The sequence below is a fragment of the Indicator indicator genome, chromosome 32 (assembly GCF_027791375.1).
Source record: "Indicator indicator isolate 239-I01 chromosome 32, UM_Iind_1.1, whole genome shotgun sequence".
NCBI lineage: Eukaryota > Metazoa > Chordata > Aves > Piciformes > Indicatoridae > Indicator > Indicator indicator.
Genome location: NC_072041.1, coordinates 8,349,372 through 8,375,336, shown reverse-complemented (window position 1 = coordinate 8,375,336; position 25,965 = coordinate 8,349,372). Strand labels below are relative to the sequence as shown.

The following is a 25,965-nucleotide window of genomic DNA, read 5'->3' as shown; positions in this document are numbered from 1 at the left end:
CTTTCTTTCTGTTTCCTGCTGCTTTCTTGCTTCGTTATTGAAGGGAGGATTCAGACCCATACAGGTAATTTTCACTCCTGGTTCTGCATGGCATCAGTGTCCCTCTCACTCCCCTCATCACTCTGTTGGTGAATGCCTCCATGTCTGATGCACATCTTACTGACTTGGGTTTCAAGATTGCAAAGACTCCACAGCAGAGGTCCTGCAGTGCCATGAATGCTCCATGCCCTGGATGCTGCTGAAGGGTGGAGAGCGGAGCCTGCCCCAGGGGGGTGCTTGGTGTCCTGGACCTGGTCCATCTGCCTGGGGCATCACTTCATGCAAACGTGGGAGAGACATTTGGTGCCACCCTGGAAGAGGTTGCCAGCTTTCTGAAAACAGAGGGCAAGTCACCTGGCTCAGCCTGGGTGAGGGACAGGCAGGAGGTGCCTCTGGCCTGGCTACAAATCTGGCTTTTGGGCTGCTCGGGAGCTCCTTGAGCTCCACGGCATGAAGGTTGGAGTAGATGATCTCTGAGGTCCCTTCCAACCTAAGCCATACCTTGGATCAGTTGCCTTCAGTGTTCCCCCAGCAGACTGATGGAGGTGGCTTTTCTGGCACCCAACCCACCTCTGGAAAATCCATGGGACAAACTGCTTTTGCTGAGGCTGGCTCTGAGAGCTGAGCTCTGGAATTCACCAGGTGCAAACAGCTGCTGGACTTGAACCTTTCTTACCTTGTCCTGCCCTGTAAGGTTGAAGGCTTGAGTCTTGCTCTTTGCAGCCAGACCTTGCTCTTTGCAGCCAGACCTTGCTCTTTGCAGCCAGACTTTGCTCTTTGCAGCCAGACCTTGCCCTGAGTTTCTTGAAGGTGTTGGCAACCCATTGGAAGTAGCACCACAACTGTCAGGCTGGAATGTTCCAAATTCTTTCCCAGAAAGTCTGACCCTCTCTTTGTTCTCTCCTCTCCCTCTTTCCCTGCCCCTAGTTTTTCCAGAGGCCTCAGATCCAGCCTCCCAGAGCCACCATCCAGAACAGCAGCCCTTCCATCCGTCCTGGTGCGCAGACGCCGACCGCGGTCTACCAAACCAACCAGCACATCATGATGGTCAATCACCTGCCAATGCCCTACCCGATGCCTCAGGGCCCCCAGTACTGTATCCCACAGGTAAACCAACACAGCACCCCCCCAGGGCAGCCTTTGCTCTCTGTTGGGATGTTCTCCAGGCCTGCCTGGCAGCTGGGAGGGGAGGTGCAGGCACGGCTGGGGGTGGCGCATTCGCCCTCCGTCCTTCCTCGCTGGCAAACAGTTGTCCTGCAGTGCATGGCAGGACGAAAAAATGCCCTGTCCAGGGGATTTCTGCCTCCAAACCAGTGTGTAAGGAGGCTCCTGGAAAATCTTCAGTGCTGTGAATGTCTCTGAAGTGATTTCCTGGCTCCACCATGGTTCTAAAACCTCATAAACACCTGCTGCTGACGAAACCAGGGAGTGACTGCTTCCTACTTCAGCTCTCCTGTCCTCCTCCTCTCATCCTTACAGGCCAGAACTTAACCTCTCTTGCTTTTGTTGCCCATCACATTCCTGACTCTGTAATTAATGGGGTGGATAATCAAATCCCTGCTGACCTGAGGGGTGGGGGATGCTCAGTTCCTAGGGAGAGCATGAAGTTGCCCAGCCCTTTGCAAGCTGATGGTTGTTTCTTTCCCCTCCTAGTATCGCCACAGTGGCCCTCCCTATGTTGGGCCCCCCCAGCAGTATCCAGTTCAGCCACCAGGACCAGGGCCCTTTTATCCAGGACCAGGTCCTGGAGAATTCCCCAATGCCTATGGTGAGTTCTGCTTGGAGATTGTCTTACAAAGGGATTTTTTTGCAGGGTGTGTTTCTGTGTTGTCCCAGCTGAAGATTTATAACACAAAATGGATTAGCATTTGTTTGAACTCCCAATAGCTGCTCCACTGGCTTGTGTGTCACAGCCCTTATTATTCACTCCTGAAGAGCTCCCAGTGCCAGAGCATTGTTTGTGTTCCTGAAGGAAAGGCTGCAGCTCACAGGGCTGCCCATAATCAGATGGGAACAAGAATGGGGGCTGCTCCTCAGGCCCTGCTGGATCATTGTTATTTATTAAGGTATTGTGACTACATCTGGCAGCCCTGCCCCCAGCGAGCCCCCAGCCTGGCCACAGCAGCACAGCAGGCAGCAGTCCTGCTCCCAGCACTGACTGAGGGAGAAGCACAGCCCATGGGCCTCATCCTGCAATGGCTTGGGTTGGAAGGGAGCTTGAAGCTCATCCAGTTCCAATCCCCTGCCATGGACAGGGACACCTTCCCCCAGCCCAGCTTGCTCAAGGCCTCATCCAGCCTGGCCTTGAACACCTCCAGGGAGGGGACAGCCACAGCCTCCCTGGGCAACCTGTTCCAGTGTCTCCCCACCCTCACTCTCAAGAATTTCTTCTTCACCTCCAATCTCAATCTCCCCCCTCCCATCTCAAAGCCATTGTCCCTCATCCTGGCACCCCCAGCCCTTGTCCAAAGTCCTTCTCCAGCTCTCCTGGAGTCCCTTCAGGTACTGGAAGGTTGCTCTAAGGTCTCCCTGGAGGCTTCTCTTCTCCAGGCTGCACAGCCCCAACTCTCCCAGCCTGTCCCCAGAGCTGAGGTTCTCCACCCTCTGGTTGGGTTCCCCAGCCCTGTGCTGCCAAGATGAAGTCAGTGCAGCCAAAGAGTTTGTAAGCCATGGCCAGGCTGAAGTTTGCCCTTTCACTGGGCACCTCCTGGCCTTGTCTCTTCTGAAGCAGAAGGGTTGGGAGATGGCTCAGCCCTGGTGTGTTGTGGCCAGCCCTGGTGTGTTGTGGCCAGCCCTGGTGTGTGGTGCCCAGCTCTGGTGTGTGGTGCCCAGCTCTGGTGTGTGGTGCCCAGCTCTGGTGTGCTGTGCCCAGCCCTGGTGTGCTGTGCCCAGTTTGATGTGTGGTGCCCCACCCTGGTGTGTGGTGCCCAGCCCTGGTGTGTGGTGCCCAGCCCTGGTGTGTGGTGCCCAGCCCTGGTGTGCTGTGCCCAGTTTGATGTGTGGTGCCCAGCCCTGGTGTGTGGTGCCCAGCCCTGGTGTGCTGTGCCTATTGCTGGCATGCTGTGCCCAGTGCTGGGCTGGTGGCTGTGACACACTGCAGTCTGTGTTTGATTGACTCCCTCAGGTACTGAGCTTCAAAGCTACAGCTAAAAATTCAGAGCCCACATGCCCAGTGGTGCCCATCCCTCCTGCCCACATCTCACTGGTCCTTGACTCCTGCAGGACCTCACAACTGCTGCAGTTTGCATTCCCCATGTGGCAGGGGCTGGCTGTCCTCCAGTGTCCCAGGAGGCAAATCCTTGCCCATCACTGCCAGCATGGTGCCAGGCTCAGGTTCTGTCATACAGCACAGGCACCTCTGAGGTTCTCTTTGGGATCCTTTGACCTTCTGGCCCTCTACAGCTCCCTGACAGGAGGTTGGAGCCAGCTGGCAGTTGGTCTCTTTTCCCAAGGAACAAACAACAGGACAAGAGGAAATGGCTTCAGGTTGCCCCAGCAGAGATTGGACATGAGGAGCAATTTCTTCCTCCTGAGGGTCTCAAGGCCTGGCCCAGGCTGCCCAGGGCAGTGGTGCAGTCCCCATGCCTGAGGGGAGCTGTGGTGCTGAGGGCCATGGTTTGGTGGTGCCCTGGCAGTGCTGGGGTAAGGGTGGGACTGGATGAGCTTCCAGGTCTCTTCCAACCAAATCAGTTCTGTGCTCCTGTGCTTGCAGCTTTGCCTGCTCTCACCCACCTGCCCCTCCTGCTGCTTCCTTCCTGTTCACACAGGGCCTGGAAGTGTTTGGTCTCTCACCAGGCCCTGGGAGCCACCCAAACTGCCAGTGCCAGTCTGGGTACTGCTGCTGGCTGTGGACTTTCCTCTGGAGCTCAGCACTCCACAGGCACTGTGACACCAGAGTCACTGCAGGGTGGCAGAGCTGGAAAGGAGGTGAAAAGGGAAAGTGCTGCAGCAGACATGCCTTGGGCAGATGGACACTGCCTTCTTACACCTCTGTTGCTCTCTTGACACCAGTGAGCTTCCTTTGTGCTGGGCAAGAGCTTGGAATGATGAGTGGGAAGGTGGGAGAAACTTGGGTGCTGGTGAACTGAGAAGGAGCAGAAGGCAGCTGCAGAGCAGTGTTGGGTTGAAAATCCACTGGGCTGGCTGCCACAGAACCTCTGCTCCTTCCCAGGAGTGAGTCCTGCCTTTTGTGAAGCCTTTTGCACAAAGGAAGGATTCTTTCTGGAGCTGCTCACTGCCTGCAGTGGGGTTCCAGCTCCTCTCTGGCAGGGATCACCTTGGGGCTCTGATTAAGATCTGGTTTCTAGGAAACTAGAAGGGGATTAACACATGGGAGGGCTCCCAGGCTTCCTCCTGGCCTCTCTGGTTGTACACCTGCCCAGCATGGCACAGTGTTGGTCTGAACAGGCTGAGGCTGCATTGCTGCTGCAGCAGGATTCTTGCTTCCAAAGCCAGGAGGACAGCAGTGGAGACTTCTATGCCCCAAGGCCAGATCTGAAGTCACTCTGCCAGCACTGGAGCTCAGGAGAAGTTCATTGAGTCATCCAGGCCACCCTCATTGCAGCATCTGAGGGTGAACAGAGCCAGCAGAGCCCTAGGAGCCTGATCTGTCCTCACCCTGAGCATGCAGACAGGAGCTGGCTCTGAGCTTTGGCTCTCCAGGTCTCCTCCTCTGGAGCTGCTGGGCTGGCTTCATTGGTTTTCTGGGATCACACCAATAACAGAATCCCAGAGTCAGAGAAACATTCAGCTGGGAAAAGCCTCTCAGGATCAGGAGGTCCAACCCAGAACCCTGCTCTGCAAGGGTCACTGCTAAACCATAGCCCCAAGCACCACATCCAAACCACCTTTAAAGACATCCAGGGTTGGTGACTCAACCACCTCCCTGGGCAGCCTCTGCCAGTGCCTGACCACTCTTGCCCTGAAAAAATCACCTGCTGCTTTGGTTGCAGGCACCTGCAGGTTTTTGTGTCTGTTTAAGGGCTGCTTGAGTGGAAGAGCTCAGCTGGCTCCAGCTGTGAGTGCAGGCAGTGCAGCTGGCACCCATGCCTAGAAGGAAGAACCCAACTCCATCTGAGCAGTTCCCCTGGCACCTGAGCCACTGAAGGCAGAAGCCAGCTCCACTCTGGCACCTTTAGAGTCAGAGAACCACTGAGGTTGGAGAAGACCTCTGAAGTCCATCACGTCCAACTGTCAGCCCAGCACTGCCAGGTCACCACTGGACCATGTCCCACAGTGCCATGTCCACTCATTTTCTGAACAGCTCTGGGGAGCCTGGCAGCCTGACCACTCTTGCAGCAAAGAAATTGTTCCTCATGTCCAACCTAAACCTCCCCTGGAGCAGCTTGAGGCTGATTCCTCTTGTCCTGTCTCTTGTTCCTTGGGAGAAGAGCCCAACCCCCACCTGGCTCCAGCCTCCTTTCAGGGAGTTGGGAGAGAACCAGAGGTCTCCCCTCAGCCTCCTTTTCTCCAGGTACCCTCAGCTGCTCCTCCCCAACCCTGTTCTCCAGGCCCTTCCCCAGCTTGGTTGCCATTCTCTGGACCTGCTGCAGCCCTCAATGTGCTTCTGGGAGTGAGAGGCTCAAAACTGAACCCATGTCTGAACTGAACCCAGCCTTGAGACTGGCCTTGAGACTGGGCCTCAGCAGTGCCCAGCACAGAGAGATGATCCCTGCCCTGCTCCTGCTCCCACACCATTGCTGCTCCAGGCCAGGCTGCTGGTGCCCTTCTTGGCCCCCTGGGCACACCCTGGGCTCATCCTCAGCTGCTATCAGCCAACCCCCCCGGTCTTCATCTGCTGGGCAGTTTCCAGCCCCTATGCCCCCAGCCTGGAGCCTTCCTGGGGTTGTTGTGACCCAAGTGCAGGACCCAGCCCTGGGCCCTGTTGAACCTCATCCCACTGACCTCAGCCCAGCCAGCCAGCCTGGCCAGATCCTTCTGCAGAGCCTCCAACCCTCCAGCAGACCAACTTCCCACCCAACTTGGTGTCATCTGCAAACTGGCTGAGGTGCTTCAATCCTCTCATCCATACCAGTGATAAAGGTTCTCAAGAGAACTGGTCCCAGTAGGGAGCCCTGGGGGACACAGATTGCAACTGGCCACCAACTGGGTATAGCTTTAGTTGTGCCTGGCACATTTTTCAAGCCCTGGGGCACTCTGAGCCCCTCTTCCTCAACCATGATGGAACTGCTGTGGTGTTGTGAGAGTCCTCAGCATCACAGGGTGGTTCTGCAGCAACCATGGGCCTGCCTGTCTTGTATTGCAGCCTGAGAGGAGCAGGGCTTGGGATTCAGTTTTCTGGCTGGAGCTGCCCCTGCAAATCCTTTGTGATGCTTTGGCTGAATTTGTCTCCAAAGGCCACAAAAAAACCCAAATCCCAACCCCAATAAATCTCAACCTGTAGGTCAGGCAGAGGACTCCCAGGATGGACCCCACTGCCCTTCCTGCCTCTCAGGGTGGATGCACAGGATCAGTTTTTCTGTTCACAGAGACAAAATTGCAATAGTGACTCAATGACTTCTCTTGATGGAGCAGCAGCTTCTGCTTTAGTGGGGGAAGAGCAAAACACAGACTGGTTACCAGCTGAACTGAGCCAGCAATGTGCCCTCATGGCAAGGGAGGTTCTTTTCCACTTCTACTCTGCCCTGGTGAGGCCATATCTGGAGTCCTGGGTGCAGTTCTGGGCTCCCCAGTTCAAGAGAGACAGGGAACTGCTGGGGAGAGTCCAGGGGAGGCTCCAAAGCTGCTGAGGGGCCTGGAGCAGCTCTGTGAGGAGCAAAGGCTGAGAGCCCTGGGGCTGAGAGCCTGCAGAAGAGCAGCCCCAGAGGGGAGCTGAGCAATGCTCAGCAAGAGCTAAGGGAGCTGTAGAGAGTGAAAGGCTGGGGCCAGACTCTGCTCAGTGGTGCCCAGGGACAGGCCAAGGGGCAATGGACACAAACTGGACCCCAGGAGGTTCCACCTGAGCAGGAGAAAGTTGTTTGGTGTGAGGGTGCTGAGCCCTGGAGCAGGCTGCCCAGAGAGGTTGTGGAGTGTCCTTGTGTGGAGAGCTTCCAACCCCCCCTGGGCATTGTGCTCCTGGGCAGGCTGCTGTGGGTGCCCTGCTGGAGCAGGGGTTGGACTGGATGAGCTCCAGAGGTCCCTTCCAAGCCTCTGCAGCCCTGGGTTGTGGGATTGTGTTAGAAGTTCTGTTTCCTGTCAAGAGTGAGGAGCAGGTGGCCAGTTCTACCTCTTGCACTTTGTTTCGCTTCATGAGCAGAGTTTCTCACCCTGGTTTCTGTCCTGTCCCCCCCAGGAACACCTTTCTACCCAAGTCAGCCAGTCTACCAGTCTGCACCCATCATAGTGCCTACACAGCAGCAGCAGCCTCCACCAGCTAAAAGAGAGAAAAAAACGGTGAGTGCTGCTCCTTCCCTCACCCCCCTTCCAGACCTGGCCTGCTGCTGAGGCTGAAGGGCATCCAGAAGGCTCTTAAGCTTTAGGCTGAGCTTTATCCTCACAGAGAGGCTGAGCCTTGCCTTGCACACCTGAGTGTGATTCGACATCTCACAGTGCTGCAGCCTCTGTCTGATTGCTCTGTGGGAGCTTTCTGCTCTGAGTTGTGACATCTCAGCCAGTCAGAAAGGGACAGCTCTGTGCCAGGGCTCCTCAGCTGCCTGCACCATGGCTTAGAGGTTGACTAAGGAGCAAAGTCAGATCAGTTTGGGAGAAGCTGGGAATTGATCTCCAAGAAATAGTTGAGTTGTTGTGCCACAGACAAGGTAGAAAACCAGAGCCTTGTGGGCCTGCAGGTTTGGAAGAACCTGAGCACACAACATCATCAAGGTGGGCAGGGGTTTGCAGACCACACTTCTGCAATTCCTAATTCCCTGGGCTGGATTTGAGACACAGATGAATGGATTTGGAAACCATCTGCAGGTGGATCTGCAGCACAGACACCCCAAGGAACATGGAAGCAGTTCAGGACCTGTGCAGGGATCCTTTTGAAGTTGTTGCAGAGGCAATGAGTTGACATCACTGGGAGAGTGAGAGTGGTTTGGAAACATGAATTGTTTCCTGAGGGGGGAGAAAATGGGACTTGGACATGGCTCAGGACAGAGAATCTTTGTGTCTTGGCTTTTGGAGCTGATCTGAGGTGACACTGGAGTTGGTGTTAGCTGGGCTGGTGAGAAAGGCCTTCTGCATGGCTGCTGCCAGCAAAGGGGGATGCAATGCCATGGCCACCTCCTCACCATCCTCTTTGGTCTTGAGGAGCCTCTTTTCAGCATCCAAAAGACAGAGGTGGCCACATCACTGCTGCCATTTGAAATGCAGCCATGCTCAGAGGGGCTTGAACAGTTTTGTGCCAGCAGAGTGGTTTGAAGTGGCAAAGCAGGAGGGGTTTGAATGCTTTGCTCTGAGTGTGCTGTTTCAGTTGGTTAATTGGTGTCACAGCTGAAGAAATGAAAGGAAACTGCAGGCTCTGTCTGCACACACATCCACCTGCCCCATCAGCTGAGTGTTTCAGGCAGGGAAAGCTGGGGTGATGCCCGTGCCTCCTCCTCAGGAGTTCTTGCTGCTGTGGTTAATTGAGTGTTTCAGCAGAAGAACTCCCATCAGAACCAAGAGAGGGCCACATCTTGTCAGCATGCTGAGTGCCACAGGAATATTCCTTTGTCCTCACAACCCAGAGAGGCCACAAGACAGCAGAGGGTGCTGAAGTCGATTCATCACCAAAGGCCTCTGCAGCTGCATGTTGCTGAGTGAAGAACTCAGAGCCATTTGCACTTTGGCAGGATGGTGTCTCTGGCTTGGCTTCTCCTCAGCACAGCGAGGACTTCTGTCTGCATTTGTGTGGAGTTCCACCAGAACCTTTGGGAAGGGGGACAGGCAAACACTGGCATTGTCTTTGGGTTTGTGGACACCTTCAGGTCTCCACTGGAGATGAAAAACTGCTCCAAATTAACCCAGGAGCTTGGCTGGTCCTCATGGTCAGTGACCCAGCTTGGCTCCAGTGACAGCTGAGAATTCAGCTGAGTGTGTTCTGGAGTGGTTTATTTTCATAGCATCCAAGAATGGGTTGGGTTGGAAGGGAGCTTAAAGCTCATCCAGTTCCAACCCCTGCCATGGGCAGGGACACCTCCCCCAGCCCAGCTTGCTCAAGGCCTCATCCAGCCTGGCCTTGAGCACCTCCAGGGAGGAGACATCCACAGCCTCCCTGGGCAGCCTGTGCCAGTGTCTCCCCACCCTCACTCTCAAGAATTTCTTCCTTCCTCATCTCCACTCTCAATCTCCCCTCTCCCAGCTCAAAGCCATTCTCCCTCATCCTGTCACTCCCAGCCCTTGTCCAAAGTCCCTCCCCAGCTCTCCTGGAGCCCCTTCAGGTCCTGGAAGATGCAGGCTGACATCCCACACATTTCAGTTCACCAAACCACATTCCAGGGTTCCTGCAGAGCAGCAGCTCAGCCCAGAGCACCTCCCACCAAGTGTGGTGCCACTGTGTCCTGTCCCTCCTCTCCTCTCCGTGAGGCCAGCCTGGGACTCTTTTGAACTCTTTCTTTCTTCCATCCACAGATCCGGATCCGGGATCCAAACCAGGGAGGCAAAGACATAACAGAGGAGATCATGTCTGGAGGGGGCAGCAGGAACCCAACACCTCCCATTGTCAGACCTACTTCCACACCTACTCCACCTCAGGTAACCACCAGGCCATGGAGACCTCTCCTGATGCTGTCTGCTTTGCTTTGCTGCTTGGTGGAGCCAGGTCCCTGTCAGCCCTCACCTTAGACACCTGGATGGGCCTGAGCTGTCCACCTTCTTCAAGGCCTGGTTGGGGCTTTGTTGGCCCTTTTCACCAGCCTGGAGCTTGTGAAATGTGGGGCTGCAGATTCTGCACACAGGGGTTTGCATCAGCAGGAGGGCTTGGAGTTTGTGTAGCCTCTGCTGGACTCTTTCCAGTAGTTCCCTGTCCCTCTGGAGCTGGGGAGCCCAGAGCTAGACCCAAGGCTCCAGAGGTGTCAACAGTAGGGCAGAGTGCAGGAGGAGAGGAACCTGCCTCAGCCTGCTGGCCACACTCTTCTTCATGCACCCCAGGACACCATTGGCCTTCTTGGCCACCAGGGCACATTGCTGGCTCACTTGGCCTCCAGCACTCCCAGATCCTTCTCCTTGGAGCTGCTTTCCAGCAGGTCCCCCCTCACCTGTCCTGGTGCAGGGTTGTTCCTCTCTAAAGGAGGTTCTCCTGGCTGAGGCTGCGTTGTGATTTTTTTCTTCTTCCAAGTTCTTCCCTGTTCAGTGTCACCAGGTTCTGCAGGCTTTTAGGTGAAAGCCTCTTCTGAGCTGGCCTCTCACTTTGCCCTGTGTCTGGATCATTTCTCTGCTGCCTGTCCCATGCTGAGGTGACAGCAGGAGCTTGTTTTGAGGTACCTGTTGGCCTGGGGCAGCAGCTTGAGGTTGCAGCTGAGCCAGAGAGGTGTCCTTGGGATCACTGAGCTGGAACAGGGCCTGGCCTGCAGCTCTCCCCTCCCTTGGCACCAAGGGGATCTCTGGGGCTTTGGGCTCTTCCCCTGGTTCAATCCAGTCCCTTTGTCACAGGAAGGCATCTCCCTGTGCTTGCTCCTCCTGGTCTCCATCAAGAGGTGGAGATGGCAGGCAGCAGCAGAGCAGCCTGCTGGAGCCATCCCACTCAGTCATGGTTCTGCAGCAAGGTCTGTGGTGCTCAGCTGCAAGGAGCAGTTCTCTGCCAGGAGTGTCTGATGGTTTGGGACTGCAGCTGCAAGGGGGGAGCCAGGAGCTGGTTACCTGCAGGATCATTGGAGCTTCTTCCCAGGCACTTCCCAGGAGTGGAGACAGCAGTGATGGGAAGTGGTAGAGCTGCAGAATCAGCTTGGCAAAGACCTTTAAGGTCACTGAGTCCAACCATTCTCTCACTGTGCCAAGGCTGGGGCTAAACCATGGCCCTCAGCACCATGGCTCTCAGCACCACATCCCTGCAGCTTTTCAGCACCTCCAGGGATGGGATTCCACCACCTCCCTGGGCAGCCTGGGACACGGTTTGAGAGCCCTTGCAGTGAAGTTTCTTCTGATGTCCAATTTAAACCTCCCCTGGTCAACTTCAGGCCATTTCCTGTCACTTGTTACTAGGGAGAAGCAACCAACCTCCACCTCACTGCACCTCCATGTTGGGGTACTGCTGAGATCTCCTTCCCCTTCCTGCCTGCTGAATGACTTCCCCCTTTAGAAGTGGGGAAGAGCTGCCAGGAGCTGGGGTTTCACCTTGTGTTTATTGGTGGTGGAGCTAATCCCAGCACTTCCTAGCTCTGGAATCTATTTTGAGATGCTACAATTAAGTCAAACAGGATGAAATAAGTATTTTATCAAGCAGAGGTTAAGAGGCAGGGATCTTGATCAGCTCTAATTTACATGCAGAGCACAGCAGTGATGTCCAATCATCTCCTCCAGATGGGGGATGCAAATACTTCAGTGTCTCATATCCAGGCTGCCTCTTGATGAGGGGCTTGGCACCACTGTGGTTACTCCCAGAGGAGCTCTGCAGTAGGGCTCCCAGCAGAAGTTCATCAGTGCCACAGAACTGAACACTGAAGCCCACTGAAGGCAGCAGGTTCAAAGCTGTTGTCCCAGCACCACCTCTAGTCCCTTTCTGTCATAGGAGCACAGAATGGCTCAGGTTGGAAGGGACCTCAGAGATTCTCTGCTGCAACCTCCCTGCCATGGGCAGGGACACCTCTCAGCCAGACTCAGCTGCTCAAGGCCTCATCCAGCCTGGCCTTCAACACCCCCAGGCAGGAGGCAGCCACAGCCTCCCTGGGCAGCCTGTGCCAGAGTCTCACCAGCCTCACACTGAAGAACTTCTTCCTCAGCTCCAGCCTAACCATGGCTCTCCCTCACCTCAAACCATTCTCCCTTGACCTGTCTCCAGACACCCTCAGGAAAAGTCTCTCTGCAGCCTTCCTGTAGGATCCCTTGAGGTACTGGAATGCAGCTCCAAGATCTCCCTGGAGTCTTCTCTTCTCCAGGCTGCACACCCCCAGCTTCCTCAGCCTGTGCTCACAGCAGAGCTGCTCCAGCCCTTGGATCATCTTTGTGATGAAATTAGATGGTGCCTTAATTGTGCTCAGTGGTTGAGTTCCAGTAGTGGAATAATTGTAATGGTCTAAAATCTGTAAATGTTCAGCCATAACTTGGCTTTGAATCACAGAATTGTTTTGGCTGTTAAAGACCTGAGATGTGCTGTGGCTTTTTGTATTCCCTTCACCTAGCAGTTAAAAGCTGCCCCCAGTCAGTGTGAGCTTCCTGTGGACATACCTGACTGTTGAAATGATTGAAATGATGTTGAAATGAAGCATTAAGGCTGCAGAAGCCTTCTAAGATCCTCTGGTCCAACCTTCAACTCAACACAACCATGGCCACTAAACCATGGCCCCAGGTGCCAGTTTCAGATGGTTCTTGAACACCTCCAGGGATGGGGACTCCACCACCTCCCAGGGAATGTTCCAATCCCTGACCACTTGCAGCAGAGAAATTTTTCTTCATGTCCAACCTAAACCTCCCCTGGGGCAACTTGAGGGTATTTCCTCTTCTTATGTCTTGTTACTAGGAGAAGACACCAACCCCAAGCCCAGCTCCAGCCTCCTTTCAGGGAGCTGTAGAGAGCAATGAGATCCTCCCTCAGCCTCCTTTTCTCCAGACTAAACACCCCCAGCTCCCTCAGCTGCTCCTCCCCAGCCCTGTTCTCCAGACCCTTCCCCAGCTCTGTTGACCTTCTCTGGACCTGCTCCAGCCCTCAATGTCCTTCTTGCAGTGAGGAGCCCAAAACTGAACCCAGGACTCAAGGGGTGGCCTCGGCAGTGCCTAGGCCAGGGGCACAATCCCTGCCCTGCTCCTGCTGGCCACACCACTGCGGATCCAGGCCAGGCTGCTGGTGACTTTCTTGCCCACCTGGGCACCCCCTGGCTCAGCTTCAGCTGCTGTTGGCCCCTTCTCCACCAGGCAGTTTCCTGCCACTCTGCTCCCAGCCTGGATCCTTCATGGGGTTGTGACCCCGGTGCAGGACCCAGCCCTTGGCCAATCAAAGACCTAATCAGAGTCACTCCCAGTCCAGTGGCATCTGAGAACTGTGCTGAATCCTGGTAGGGCTTCTCTGTACTGGCAGCCAGGATCTGGTTCTCTCACCTCATCACTGAAGTGCCACAAGCACAGAGGGACAATCATGCTCCAGAAGAGCCTGGGAGCCACTGCTGCAGCCCAGCCTCTGTCCCAGCTCCTGCAGTTGAAAGCAAATCCACTGAACACTGATAAGAGATTTCCAAATGTCCTTTTTCCCCCCTCTCCCCCCTAGATTTGGATTCTTTTTTTTTAACTGACTCAAAGAGAACCCAAAACTGCTAGCACAGCCCCAAGCAGCCTCTTCTCTCTGTAGGTTAAGAGCTTCACATCACCAAAATGCTGGACTTGGCCAAGAGCTGAGCATTGCTGCCAGGACTTGAGCTGTGTGACTTTACCAGTTCCCTGCTTTCCTATCTCCAGCTTTGTAGACCAAAAAAGGGCTTTAGGTGGAGCTTGTCCAGCACCTCCCCAGCTTTAAAACATTTCAAAGCTCTTGCAAGAGAAGCAGGCAGTAGGTGCAGGACTCTGCTTTTCACACTGTGGGTTTGGGTTTGTTTTTTTTTCCCTGGCAAGATAAATCATAGATTCCTGGAATGGTTCTCAGCCAACCCTTTTTTGAGCAATAATATCCCAGTTCTTCCTTGGAGAGGGGAGGAGAGGTTGGAATAACCCAGTCTGGAGGTGACTTCTGATTAGAGGGACTGCACCTTGGAGACACAGAGGTGGAGCTTCAGGAGCAAGGATCAAGGACTGTGTTAGTGCAGGTTTGTTCTTGGACTAGAACCAGGAGTCTTTCTTTTCTAGACTCCTGCAATGGGTTGGGTTGGAAGGGACCTTAAAGCTCATCCAGTTCCAACCCCCTGCCATGGGCAGGGACACCTCCCCCCAGCCCAGCTTGCTCAAGGCCTCATCCAGCCTGGCCTTGAGCACTTCCAGGGAGGGGACATCCACAGCCTCCCTGGGCAACCTGTTCCAGTCTCTCCCCACCCTCCCTCTAAAGAGTTTCTTCCTCAACTCCCCTCTCCCAGCTCAAAGCCATTGTCCCTCATCCTGTCACTCCCAGCCCTTGTCCAAAGTCCCTCCCCAGGCCTCCTGTACACCTAATCTCCAGTCCTAATCTCCAGTCTCAGTCTGCCCTCCTCCAGCTTCAGTCCATCCCCTCTCAAGAGACAGCTCATGCAGGTGAGCTGTCTGTGTGTGTGTGTCCATATCTGCACTGTTCACACACACACAGAGGATCTGATGTGTCTCATCCATACCTTAAATGAACAAAGAACTAGATACAAACTCTGCAAGGTGCTTGCAGTGCCTGGGCAGTGGGGAAGGAGCTGAGTCTGGGAAGCAAACTGAGAGCTCCAGGAGCCTTTTGGTGTTCAGGTGACTTCTTGCAGGCTCTGCAGAGGAGCATTTCTGCTGCTCCTGGAGGAAGCACTGGGAGAATGAAGTGTGTTAATAACTGTGCTGTGCTGCCTCTGTCTTGCTGCTGTCAACATTAATCTTCTCTCTTTCCCCTTCTGCTGCCTTCTCCTCCCTTTGCCCTGTCCTCAACTCAATTGGTCTCTGCTTCTTTTCCCTGCCTTCGGTTCTTCTGTTCTGCCCCACTCCACCCCCACTGCCTCCCACCTTGCTGCTTCTCCTGGTCACATGCTCATTGTCCCCCCTTTTTGTCCTTCACATCCCAGCAGCTGTCCAGCCAGGTCCCTGAGCACAGCCCTGTGGTCTATGGGACCGTGGAGAGCACCACCCACCTCGCTGCCAGCACCCCCGGCACGGTGACCAGCACCCCCAAGCAAGGTTTGTTGATGGATCTCTCTCCTTCCTGGTTACTCTCAGTCCTTTGCTTTTGGTTTAGTTGGAATATTTTGGGTTTGGTTTGTTTTGTTTTGTGTAATTTTGGCATGGACAGCAGCAGTCAGCAGCAGGAGGAGGGGAGGGACTCCCTTTCCTCCAGTGGAATGTTTTAACAGCCTGGTGCTAAGGGAATTCGTTGACTTTTGCCAAGGGGAAGCTGCTTAAAATGAATTTGATCCAATCTTGGAAGTCCTAAAGATTGTCTGAGAGCACCTGGACGTGTGATCCTCCTCTCCCCACTGTGCCATCCTTCAGAAACAAGTGGTGCTTGGTAAAAAGCTCTTGGCCAGAGAGGTTTAGACCAATTTGCCATAGTGATGGCAGAGAACCAGAGTGTGGCAATGGCTCCTCCAGAGCTGCTGAAGCTGTTTGCTGTCCTACAGGACGTGGGCAATGTCACACCAAAGCCCAGCAGCCTGCAGAGTATCTCCTAAATGGCTGAGCACATTTTGCTGCCTTGAGTGACAACAGCATGGAGGGAGGAAGCTCCTGAAAGTGATTGTTCCTTTCCTACATCTCAGAGATAACTTTGGTCAAAGACAAAGTGCCCCAGGAGGGGAGGGAGTGTGCCAAGTCTCTTCCCACACTGAAGTGTCTGAGCCACCTAAAAGCCATTGTAAAGCTGTTGTTAATGGCCTGTGTGCTGCTGTCACCTGCATGGAGCCACAGACTGCTTTGGGTTGGAAGGGAACTTCAAGATCATCCAGTTCCAACCCCCCTGCCATGGGCAGGGACACCTCACACTAGCTCAGGTTGCTCAGAGTCACATCCAGCCTGGCCTTGAACACCTCCAGGGAGGGGGCACAAGTGTGTCTCACCATCCTCACTGGAAAGAGTTCATTCCTAATCTCCAGTCTCAGTCTCCCCTCTTCCAGCTTCAATCCATTCCCTCTTGTCCCTCCCCAGCTCACCTGTAGCCCTTCAGGTACTGGAAGGCTGCTCTGAGGTTTCCCTGGAGCCTTCTCTTCTCCAGGCTGCACAACCCCAACTCTCCCAGCCTGGCCTCCCAGCAGAGCCCTTACAGCTCTGCCAGCATTGCTGTGGCCTCCTCTGGCCCTGCTCCACCAGGTCCCTGTCTGTGCTGTGCTGAGGGTTCCAGAGCTGCCCCAGCACTGCAGGGGAGGTCTCAGCAGAGCACAGCAGAGAGGCAGAATCTCCTCCTTGTCCCTGCTGCTGGGGCTCAGCCCAGGACAGGCTGGGGCTGGGCTAGGAGCACATGGGGCTGGCTCCTGCTGAGCTTCTCAGTGGGCTTGGTGGTGTTGTGGAGACCATGCTGCTGGTCCCTTCCCACATGGCAGGGTTGGAGGCTTCTGCCTGCAGCAGCAAGTGCTCATCTGCTCCAGCCTTGCTAGGTGGTGCTGGTGGAGCTGCACTGAGCTGGCCCAGCAGCCTGGCAAGCTGAGGCTTAAAACTGCCCAATGGAGGGGACTGCACCACTTCCCCTGGGAGCTGATTCCAGTGGCTGGCTGTGCTCATGGGGAAACATTTCCTGCTGGAGTGCAACGGGAATGTCCCCAGCAGTAACTTGTCCCCATCCCCCCTTGTCTTTGCCATGGGACTCCTGGAAAAAGGGAGTCTCCATCCTCCTGGGAGCCACCTTTTATGTCCTGGTCCATGGTCAGAAGGTTTCTCCTAAACCTTCTCTTCTCCAGGCTCAACAGCCCCAGGGCTCTCAGCCCTTCCTCCTCACAGAGGTGCTCCAGGCCCCTCAGCTTCTTCAGAGTCTCTCCTGGACTCTCTCCAGCAGTTCCCTGTCCCTCCTGAACTGGGGAGCCCAGCACTGGACCCAGGACTGCAGATGTGGCCTCAGCAGGGAGAGTCAGGGGGAGGAGACTCTCCCTTGCCCTGTTGCCCATACTCTTCCTCATGCACCTTCATTGTCCACCTTTTATGTCCTGGTCCATGATCCCCCATGGAAGCAGAGCTGTCTGCTCTTCCTCAGCTCCACTGAGATGGTTGGGCTGCTGCCAGGATGTTTTTTAAACCTCTTCCCAAGGCCTGCAAGGTGTTGGCTGTGGAGAATGCATATAACATGGTTTGTGGAGAAGAGATTCATGGCAGATCCCAAAGTCTGGAACACTTTCAACCCTTCTGCTGTCTCCATGACTCAGTTCCATGTGCTCCAGGGCTGCCGGGGAAGGCAGCACCTCGCCAGCGTTTGGCTGGGGACAGGGCTGGAAAGGTGGCAGCAAGCCCAGCAATGATTTCCAGATAAGCAGCACAAAGCAGCAGCACATCCCTGTATCCAGTAGAATCTTCCCCACCCAGCACTCTGGGCAAGCTTTGCCTCTGTGACCACCCAGGAGCCCAGCTCCCTGCCTGCCTTTGATGACTGCACGTGAAGGAGAGCGCAGGAGTCCTTCCTGCCGGGTTTGTGAGGGCACCTCTGGTGAAGAGGAGTTCTGCAGGCTTTGTGCTTATCTGCAGATCTCAGGCAGCCCTGTGCTGGAGCCAGCTCTCCTCCTGAAGCCTTCCAGTAAACACTTGCTAAATATAACCTGAGGAATGATCTTGGCATGTTTAGGAGAAGGGATCTGACTCCGGTGAGTTCTGCTTCCCTGCCCAGCTCCCTGTGCCTTCTCGTGACTGTTTCTGTGGTAGCTGGCAGGGCTGAGTGTTCCTTTGCCAGGACCTGGAGATCTGTTCTCCATGATGGTTGTTCACATTCAGGTTTACTTCTTGTGGCCAAATCTGCTCAGAATCCCAGTGTCACAGAATCAGAATGCTGGGAGTGGGAAGGGACCTCTGGAGATCATCCAGTCCAACCCCCCTGCCATGGCAGGGTCATGTGGGGCAGGTCACACAGGAACATAACCAGCTGGGGTTTGAGTGTCTCCAGAGATGGAGACTCCACCACCTCTGTGGGCAGCCTGCTCCAGGGCTCTGCTGAAGTTCCTCCTCCTGTTCAGATGGAACCTCCTGGGTTCCAGTTTGTGCCTATGTCTTGTCACTGGGCACCACCACCAAGAGCCTGGCCCCGTCCTCTTGCCACCCACCCTTGAAGTATTGCTCAGCATTGATGAGCTCCCTGCCCCCCAGCCTACTCTTCTCCAGCCTAAAAAGCCCCAAATCTCTCAGTCTCCCCTCACAAGAGGAATTTTCTCCTGGAACTGAGTTCTTCCAGTGTCTGTTGCCTGGACCAGAGAAGGTGCAGGGTGCTGAAGGTGTTTAGCCAAAGCCCTTGGGTGTTTTTGCAGGGGTTTAGCTCTTGAAATGTTTTCCCAGAGCCTTCAGATGCTTCTGTGTTGTGGTTGGGGTTTTGTTTTGAGCCATCTCCTTTGACTCAGGGTGGGAGAATACCCAGGCAGCTGCTCAGAGCGAGCTGGAAATGTCAGGAATGCTCCACGAGCTGCCTGCAAAAGACGTTCCAGAGCACGGAGGTGACGCATTTGCTTTTCCAAACCCATTCCCAAGTCCTTTATTCTCTTCCATGGAGCCCTCAGAATCAAAATCAGCTGTTGGGAAACTTTCTCCCATCTTCTTCCCTCGTTTTCATCCTCTTCCAAAGCTGCCTCCCTCTGTGCCTCATTAAGTTGATAAACTACTGCTCTGGCCCTGCTCCTCACCGTCACGCTGCTGGGGCTGCCGGTGGCTGGAAGCAAAGTTCTGCATTGCTTCAGCTCTTCCTCAAGATGGGACTTGATGCTCCAAGTGGTTTCAAACAGGTTCTCCTTCAAAACCTCCTTTCCCTTCAGAACATGTTGAACATGCCTCAGATGGAAAGCCAGCAGAGCTGGGAAAGACCAGTTGAAGCCAGACCTCTTCAGTTCTATCTCAAGTCTGATGGTTTGGGGTTGGTTCCCTGGACAGCCAGCCCCAGGAGCTGGGAGACAGGCTGGGGAGGTGGAATGAGGTCATCACAATTAAAGAGGGGGTGGTCAGTGTCCTGCTGTGCCACTTAGGTGCACACAGGTCTGTGGAGCACCCAAGAGTACTCAAAGAGTTGGCAGATGTGCTCACCAAGCCACTTCCCATTATTTAGCAGAAGTCCTGGAGACTTCTGACTGGAGAGGTCCCAGTGGACTGGAGGGTAGCAAATGTGACACCCATCTACAAGAAAGGCTGAAAGGAAGATCTGGGGAACTACAGACCTGCCAGTCTGACCTTGGTGCCAGGGCAGGTCATGGGACAGATCAGGAAGGTGGTGGAGTCACCATCACTGGAGGTCTTTAAGAAAAGACCACCACATGGTGGTGTTAGGTCATAGGCTGGACTTGATGATCTCAGAGGTCTTTTCCAGCCTCAATAATTCTGTGATTCTGTAATTCTGTAATTCTGGTTGTGGTCTTTGGGCTCCTCATCTGCACAGGGAGGCTGTGCCTCTGGGTTTTCCGGAATTGATTTTGGCTGTCGTGGCAGTGTCCCAGAGGAGTTCCCTGGCACTTGAGTGCTCAGAAACCCTGGGGCATTTTGCTTTGATGGAGCAGAGCCCATCCCTGTCCCTAAGGACAGATCAGGCTGACCTCCTGATTAAGAACAGCACCACTGAGTCCCTGCCACCTCTGTGCTGACTTTGACCCAGACCCATCTCATCTGTCTTCCAGAGCTGTAGCATGGAGGTGCTTCCTAAGCAAGATCTTACAGCCTGCATCTTGTCATCAAATGGGAGGTGGGAGAGGGTGTAGCAGAGACCTTGCAGAGCCAGGATCCTAAAAGCTCTTGGTTCTCCAGCTGGTTTCAGATGGATTTTCCTTCCAGCCCCTCTTTCCCTTCAGCCTGCCTGTTGCATAAGTCCTAAATGAAAAGCCAACAGACCAAGCAAAGCCAAATCTCTTCAGCTGTACCTGAACTGTGATGGGTTTGGGGTAGGTTCAATCTGAGCAATGGTGTTCAGGCCCTCAGCAGACCCAACAGATCCTAAAAGAGCTTGGCTCCTGCTTTGTCTGAAGTGGGAATGTGTCAGGTGGAGCTGCAGCAGACCTTTGGGTGATGGTCAGGGCAGGGATGGTGGCACAAAGCCTGCTGCCAATCACAGGCTGAGTTCAGGAACTTCCCTCTGCACAGTATTTTGGGGGTGGTTTGATAGAGCTGTGCATTCTGCTGTGCTTTTCCCTCCCAGCCATGGAGAAGGTGGAACACAAAGGTCCCACCAGGATATGACACTGCTGTCCTTTGGTGGCAGCTCTGCTTAAAGCCCTTTTTGGTTTTCCTTTCTTTGGGACAAGAGATCATTGCTGGAATTGAGAACAAAACGAGGGGGTTGTGTCCTTTGGTCTGATGTGCTGGTGGGTGACAGGAGTTGAGAAGTACCAAGTGGGTAAATAAGGTAGCTGCATGTCCTGTGTTAGTCATGGTGTGACACATGGCATCTGGAGAACGCCCCAGCAGCTCCCCCAGCTCAAAGAGAGGAGGAAGACTCACAGGGAGCATATGCAGGTTCCTGGTGCTCTTGCTGGTGTCTCTGCTGGTGTTTGGAAAATGAGTTTGCCCAAGCTCACTGTTAAAACCTCAGTCAGAGTCATAGAATGGTTTGGGTTGGAAGAGACCTCAAAGCTCATCCAGTTCCAACCCCCTGCCATGGGCAGGGACACCTCCCCCCAGCCCAGCTTGCTCAAGGCCTCATCCAGCCTGGCCCTGAACACCTCCAGGGAGGGGACATCCACAACCTCCCTGGGCAACCTGTTCCAGTGTCTCCCCAACCTCACTCTCAAGAATTTCTCCTCCAGCCTGAGTCTCCCATCTTCCAGCTCAAAGCCATTGTCCCTCACCCTGTCACTCCCAACTCTTGTCAAAAGTCCCTGCCCAGCTCTCCTGTAGCCCCTTCAGGTACTGGAAGGCTGCTCTAGGAGTCCTCTGGGGCAGATTTTGTCTCCTGTAAAGAAAAATTCTGGTTTCAGGAGCAGTTCCTGCCAGAAGTCCTTGTTCTGTGGCATCCCCTCCTGGCTCTGCTGCCCAGGACAGCTGCTGACTGTGCAGCCTCCACTCAGAACACCAGGAGCAGCAGTTGGGGTTGCAGATTTGCAGGGTGCAGGCTGTCTGACCTGTCCCTTTAGATGCAACCTGAGCTTCAGGTGCTTCTGGCGGTCCTGGGAGCTCCTGGAATAGTTGGCAGGCTGGGGGGGAAAGGAGCCAAGGGGGCTGAGGTACAGTGAAGGGGAGCAGCCTTGAGCTGCTCTTCTAACATTTACCTTTTTATTTCTCTCTTCTCCCAGAAGAGAAGCCAAAACCAGATCCAGTATTAAAACCTTCCTCTCCAGTCCTCAGACCAGAACCTTGTGGGGAGAAAAAAGATCAAGCTGGCCAAACGACTGAGGCCACCTCAGTGGAAACCTCACCAGAGCTTCCTCTTGCTCCATCCCCCGCCCCGGCCGCTCCCACCGCGGGCGTTTCTCCAGCTGCTGCTGCTGCTGCTGCTGCTGCCGCCGTCGCCGTTCCCAGCAAACCTACCCCCGCGGCTGACTCGGAGGAGAAATGTGAACTGGTGCCCCCAAAAGAGGAGGCACTGCCAGTGCCCAGTGCCGTGCCGTGCTCGGACACGCCGGAGCCCTCGCCGGCGGAGGAGGGAGGCGCCGAGGCGTGCGAGGAGCTCTGCAGCGCCGCGCCCGGCGCCACCCCCGGGGCTGCCGGCTCCGGGCTGAGGAGCGACCTGAGCGGCGGCGGGGACAAAGGGACTGCTGCAGAGAGCACAGCAGACGTGGCCCCAGCAGAAGCTGCCCCATTGACTGTTGAGTCAGAGCCACCAGAAGCACCTCCAGCAGAAGTGGAAAGTGTGCCATCACCTTCCAGTGCTCTGCACGCTGCTCCCTCTCCTCCTCCCACCCCACCGCCCACCCCTCCGCCGCCCTCTCCTCCAATTTCCGTTGCTGCTGCTGCTGCTGTTACCACTACAACTCCTTCTCCACCTCCTCTTCCACCTCCTAGTGCCCTCCCTGTTGTTCAGGGGGATTTAGAAGGAGAGGAGAGCACAAGAACTACTCTTAACAAAGAGGTAAAAGATGCTGAAAAGAAGGAAGAGACAGAAGCAGATGGGCAGCTGGAGGAGAGCATGGAGGCTCCCAGTTTAAACTTGAGCAAGAGTCCTGTCCCAGGTAAGCCTTCAGCTGTGGTCGTGTCTGGTAAGCCAGAGGATGAAGGAGAGAGTTCTTGGAGGTTCTTCATCAGATGTATGCCAAAACCAATCTGTTTGTGCTGCTCGATCATTATTGTGATTGCAAAATGCTAATCTTGGTTTGCAGGGGCAAGAAACTTGTTCAGAGTTGTTCATGAAAGAGGTGACTGCCTGGGCTGTGTGTCCCAGGGCTGGCTGGCATCATGACTGCCTGGGCTGTGTGTCTCAGGGCTGCCTGGCATCATGACTGCCTGGGCTGTGTGTCCCAGGGCTGCCTGGCATCATGATTGCCTGGGCTGTGTGTCTCAGGGCTGGCTGGCATCATGGCCTGCCAGCAGGGACATAGGGCAGCACTCCCACAGGCTGCTGCTGGGAATCAGAGGACACTGCTCTTGTTCACTCCAGGATGACCACTTGCTCTAAGGTTCTGTTGCTCTGGATTGATTGGCCTGTGCCTGAACCAAAACCAACATAAGATCATAGAACTGTCAGGGTTGGAAGGGACCTCAAGGATCGTCCAGCTCCAACCCCCTGCCATGGCCAGGGACACCTCACACCAGAGCAGGTTGCTCACAGCTACATCCAGCCTGGCCTTAAAATCCTCCAGGGGTGAGGCTTCCACCACCTCCCTGGGCAACCTGTGCCAGTGTCTCACCACCCTCATGGGGAAGAATTTCTTCCTAACATCCAATCTGAATCTCCCCACTTCTAGTTTTGCTCCATCTCCCCCAGTCCTATCACTTCCTGACACCCTCAAAAGTCCCTCCCCAGCTTTCTTGGAGCCCCCTTCAGATACTGGAAGGCCACAAGAAGGTCTCCTGGGAGCCTTCTCCTCTCCAGACTGCACAACCCCAACTCTCTCAGTCTGTCTCCAGAGCAGAGCAGCTCCAGCCCTCTGCTCATCCTCATGGCCCTTCTCTGGACACCTTCCAGCACTTCCAGATCCTTCTTGTAATAGTGGTTCCAGGCCTTGAAGCCCTCTGGGTGAGCCTGCTGAGCCAGCAGTGTCTGGAAATTGGTGGAGTGGGAGTTTTCCAACTACAAAAGTGTCTGCTGGGGTTACACAGCTGTGGGTAAAGGAAAAAAGGACCATTAAAGCTCTTTTGAACCACCAAGTGTCCTACACCTCAGCCAGCCCAGCCTTCATTAACCACACCCCTGGCTTTAATCTGCAAAAGCAACATGTGAGCAAAATGTCCACATCCCACAGAACCACAGAATGGGTTGAGTTGGAAGGGACCTTAAGGATCATCCAGTCCCAACCCCCTGCCAAGGGCAGGGACACCTCCCACCAGCACAGCTTGCTCAAGGCCTCATCCAGCTTGGCCTTGAACAGCTCCAGGGAGGAGGCTCAGCTCAGCTCAGCTGTTCTTGAAATTTTCAGGAAGCAAGTTTGGGATTAGTTACAAATCACTGGAATTGGCCATTTCTGTAGCTGCCTTTTCACACCCAGGAGTCTCCTCCCAGTTTGTTCTCTGCCTGGGGTTCCAGAGCCCTGTCCCATTGCTGCTGATTCCTCCAGGCCACTCTCTTTGCTTTGCTTTATTTTCTATAGAAAACTACTTTTTCTTTTTTCCTCTTTTTTCTTTCTTTTTTAAATTTTTCTTTCTCTTTTTCTTTTTCTTTTTCTTTTTTCTTTCTCTTTTTATTTTCTCTTTTTCTTTCTTCTCTTTTTCTTTTTTCTTTCTTTTATTTTTCTTTTTCTTTCTTTTTTCTTTTTCTTTTCCTTTCTTTTTCTTTTTCTTTTTCTTTTTCTTTTTCTTTTTCTTTTTCTTTTTCTTTTCCTTTTTCTTTTCCTTTTTCTTTTCCTTTTTCTTTTCCTTTTTCTTTTCCTTTTTCTTTTCCTTTTTCTTTTCCTTTTTCTTTTCCTTTTTCTTTTCCTTTTTCTTTTCCTTTTTCTTTCTTTTTCTTTCCTTTTTCTTTTCCTTTTTCTTTTCCTTTTCTTTTCCTTTTTCTTTTTCTTTTTCTTTTTCTTTTCTTTTTCTTTTTCTTTTTCTTTTTCTTTTTCTTTTTCTTTTCTTTTTCTTTTTCTTTTTCTTTTTCTTTTTCTTTTTCTTTTTCTTTTTCTTTTTTCTTTTTCTTTCTTCTCTTTCTTTTTTCTTTCTTTTCCTCTTTCTTTTTCTTTTTTTCTTTTTCTTATTTTTCTTTTTCTTTTTCATCTTTTTCTTTTTCTTTTTCATCTTTTTCTTTTTCTTTTTCATCTTTTTCTTTTCTTTTTCTTTTTCTTTTCTTTTTCTTTTCTTTTTCTTTTTCTTTTTTCTTTTTTCTTTCTTCTTTCTTTTTCTTTCTTTTCTCTTTCTTTTTCTTTCTTTTCTTTCTTTTTCTTTTTTTTTTCTTTTTCATCTTTTTCTTTTTCTTTTTCATCTTTTTCTTTTTCTTTTTCTTTTTCATCTTTTTCTTTTTCTTTTTCTTCTTTTTCTTTTCTTTATTTTTCTTTCTTTTCTTTTTCTTTTCTTCTTCATTTTATTTTTATTTTTATTTTTCTCTTTTTTCTGTCTCTCTTTTTTCTTTCTCTCTTTTTTCTTTTTTCTTTTTCTCCTTTTTCTTTTTCTCTTTCTTTTTCTTTTTCTCTTTCTTTTTCTTTCTTCCCAGGACTTCCTTTAAACGAAACTGTGGGCAAGAAGTTAAATCAATCACTGACTTGTGTTTAGCTGCTGGGGGAGAGCATAATGGTGCCCTTTGTGCTGGCCTGGCAGCGCTGCAGCCTTTCAGTGTCACATCTGACACCCTGCTTTGCAGTCCTGTCAGAGCCCTGGGGCTGAGGTGGGGGTTCCTTTCAATCCATCCTTTGAATTCCCTGGAGCTTGGGCAAAAAGCAGAGGAGGTTGGGATTTTCAAAATGCAGCATGTTGAAAGCAGGGTTTTGGAGTTTGTTGTTTGGGGGTAGGTGTGGGACAGCATCAGCAGCTCTGCTGGGTATGAGCTGGGATGGTTTAGTGGCCATGGTGGTCTAAAGTTGATGGTTGGATTTGGTGATTCATAGAATGGGTTGGTTTGGAAGGGGCCTTAAAGCTCATCCAGTTCCAGTCCCCCTGACACAGGCAGGGACACCTCCCACCAGCCCAGCTTACTCAAGGCCTCATCCAGCCTGGCCTTGAACACCTCCAGGCAGGGAGCATCCATCCACAGCTTCCCTGGGCAACCTGTGCCAGTCTCTCCCTGCCCTCACTGTCAAGAATTTCTTCCTCATCTGCAGTCTCGATCTTCCCTCAATCTTCTCAATCTCCCTCAATCTTCCAGATCAAAGTCATTGTCCCTTGGCCTGTCCCTGGGCAGCACTGAGCAGAGTCTGGCCCCAGCCTCTTGCCCCCCACAGCTCCTTTAGCTCTTGCTGAGCATTGCTCAGCTCCCCTCTGGGGCTGCTCTTCTGCAGGCTCTCAGCCCCAGGGCTCTCAGCCTTTGCTCCTCACAGAGCTGCTCCAGGCCCCTCAGCAGCTTTGGAGCCTCCCCTGGACTCTCCCCAGCAGTTCTCTGTCTCTCTTGAGCCTCCTCTCCTCCAGGCTGGACAACCCCAGTCCCCTCAGCAGACCTGTTCTCCAGACCAGCTTTGTTGCCTTTCTCCATGACTGCCCAAGCCAGACCCCACACCCCCCTTGGTGGGCACAGGCACCCCCCTCACCCTCAGGCACAGGTTTGCCAAGGCAAAGCCAAGCTGTGCCCACACAGCAGAGCTGCTTCAGACCCTGAGCACTCTGTGCAGAGTCTCAGCAATCAGGCACAAGCCACCACCAGAACCCCACACAGCTCAGGTCCCCTCACCTCCAGCAGGACAGAGCAGGAGTTCAAGAATCACAGAATCATGGAATTGTTTGGGTTGGAGAAGGCCTCTAAGATCACGGAGTGCAAGCAGCACCCCAGCACCACCATGGCCTCTGAACCATGTCCCAGAGTGCCATGGCCACAGGTGTCCTGAACACCTGCAGGCA

At 53.5% G+C, this 25,965-nt stretch overlaps 1 protein-coding gene across 10 annotated transcripts in view; it reads left to right on the top strand.

Moving 5' to 3' along the window:
• Positions 1 to 25,965, top strand: part of EIF4G3 (eukaryotic translation initiation factor 4 gamma 3) — a 124,610-nt gene that overhangs the window by 37,200 nt on the left and 61,445 nt on the right. For 3 of the 10 annotated variants that reach the window (XM_054394955.1, XM_054394953.1, XM_054394951.1), the window contains 7 exons: positions 44 to 64; positions 967 to 1,146; positions 1,693 to 1,807; positions 7,331 to 7,431; positions 9,589 to 9,711; positions 14,823 to 14,934; positions 21,144 to 22,019. In XM_054394955.1, coding sequence (XP_054250930.1) covers positions 44 to 64; positions 967 to 1,146; positions 1,693 to 1,807; positions 7,331 to 7,431; positions 9,589 to 9,711; positions 14,823 to 14,934; positions 21,144 to 22,019 — 1,528 coding nt within the window. Of the gene's footprint in view, positions 1 to 43; positions 65 to 966; positions 1,147 to 1,692; positions 1,808 to 7,330; positions 7,432 to 9,588; positions 9,712 to 14,822; positions 14,935 to 21,143; positions 22,020 to 25,965 lie in introns of those variants that run through there. The other 7 variants (XM_054394956.1, XM_054394950.1, XM_054394954.1 and 4 more) reach the window with 4 other exon arrangements.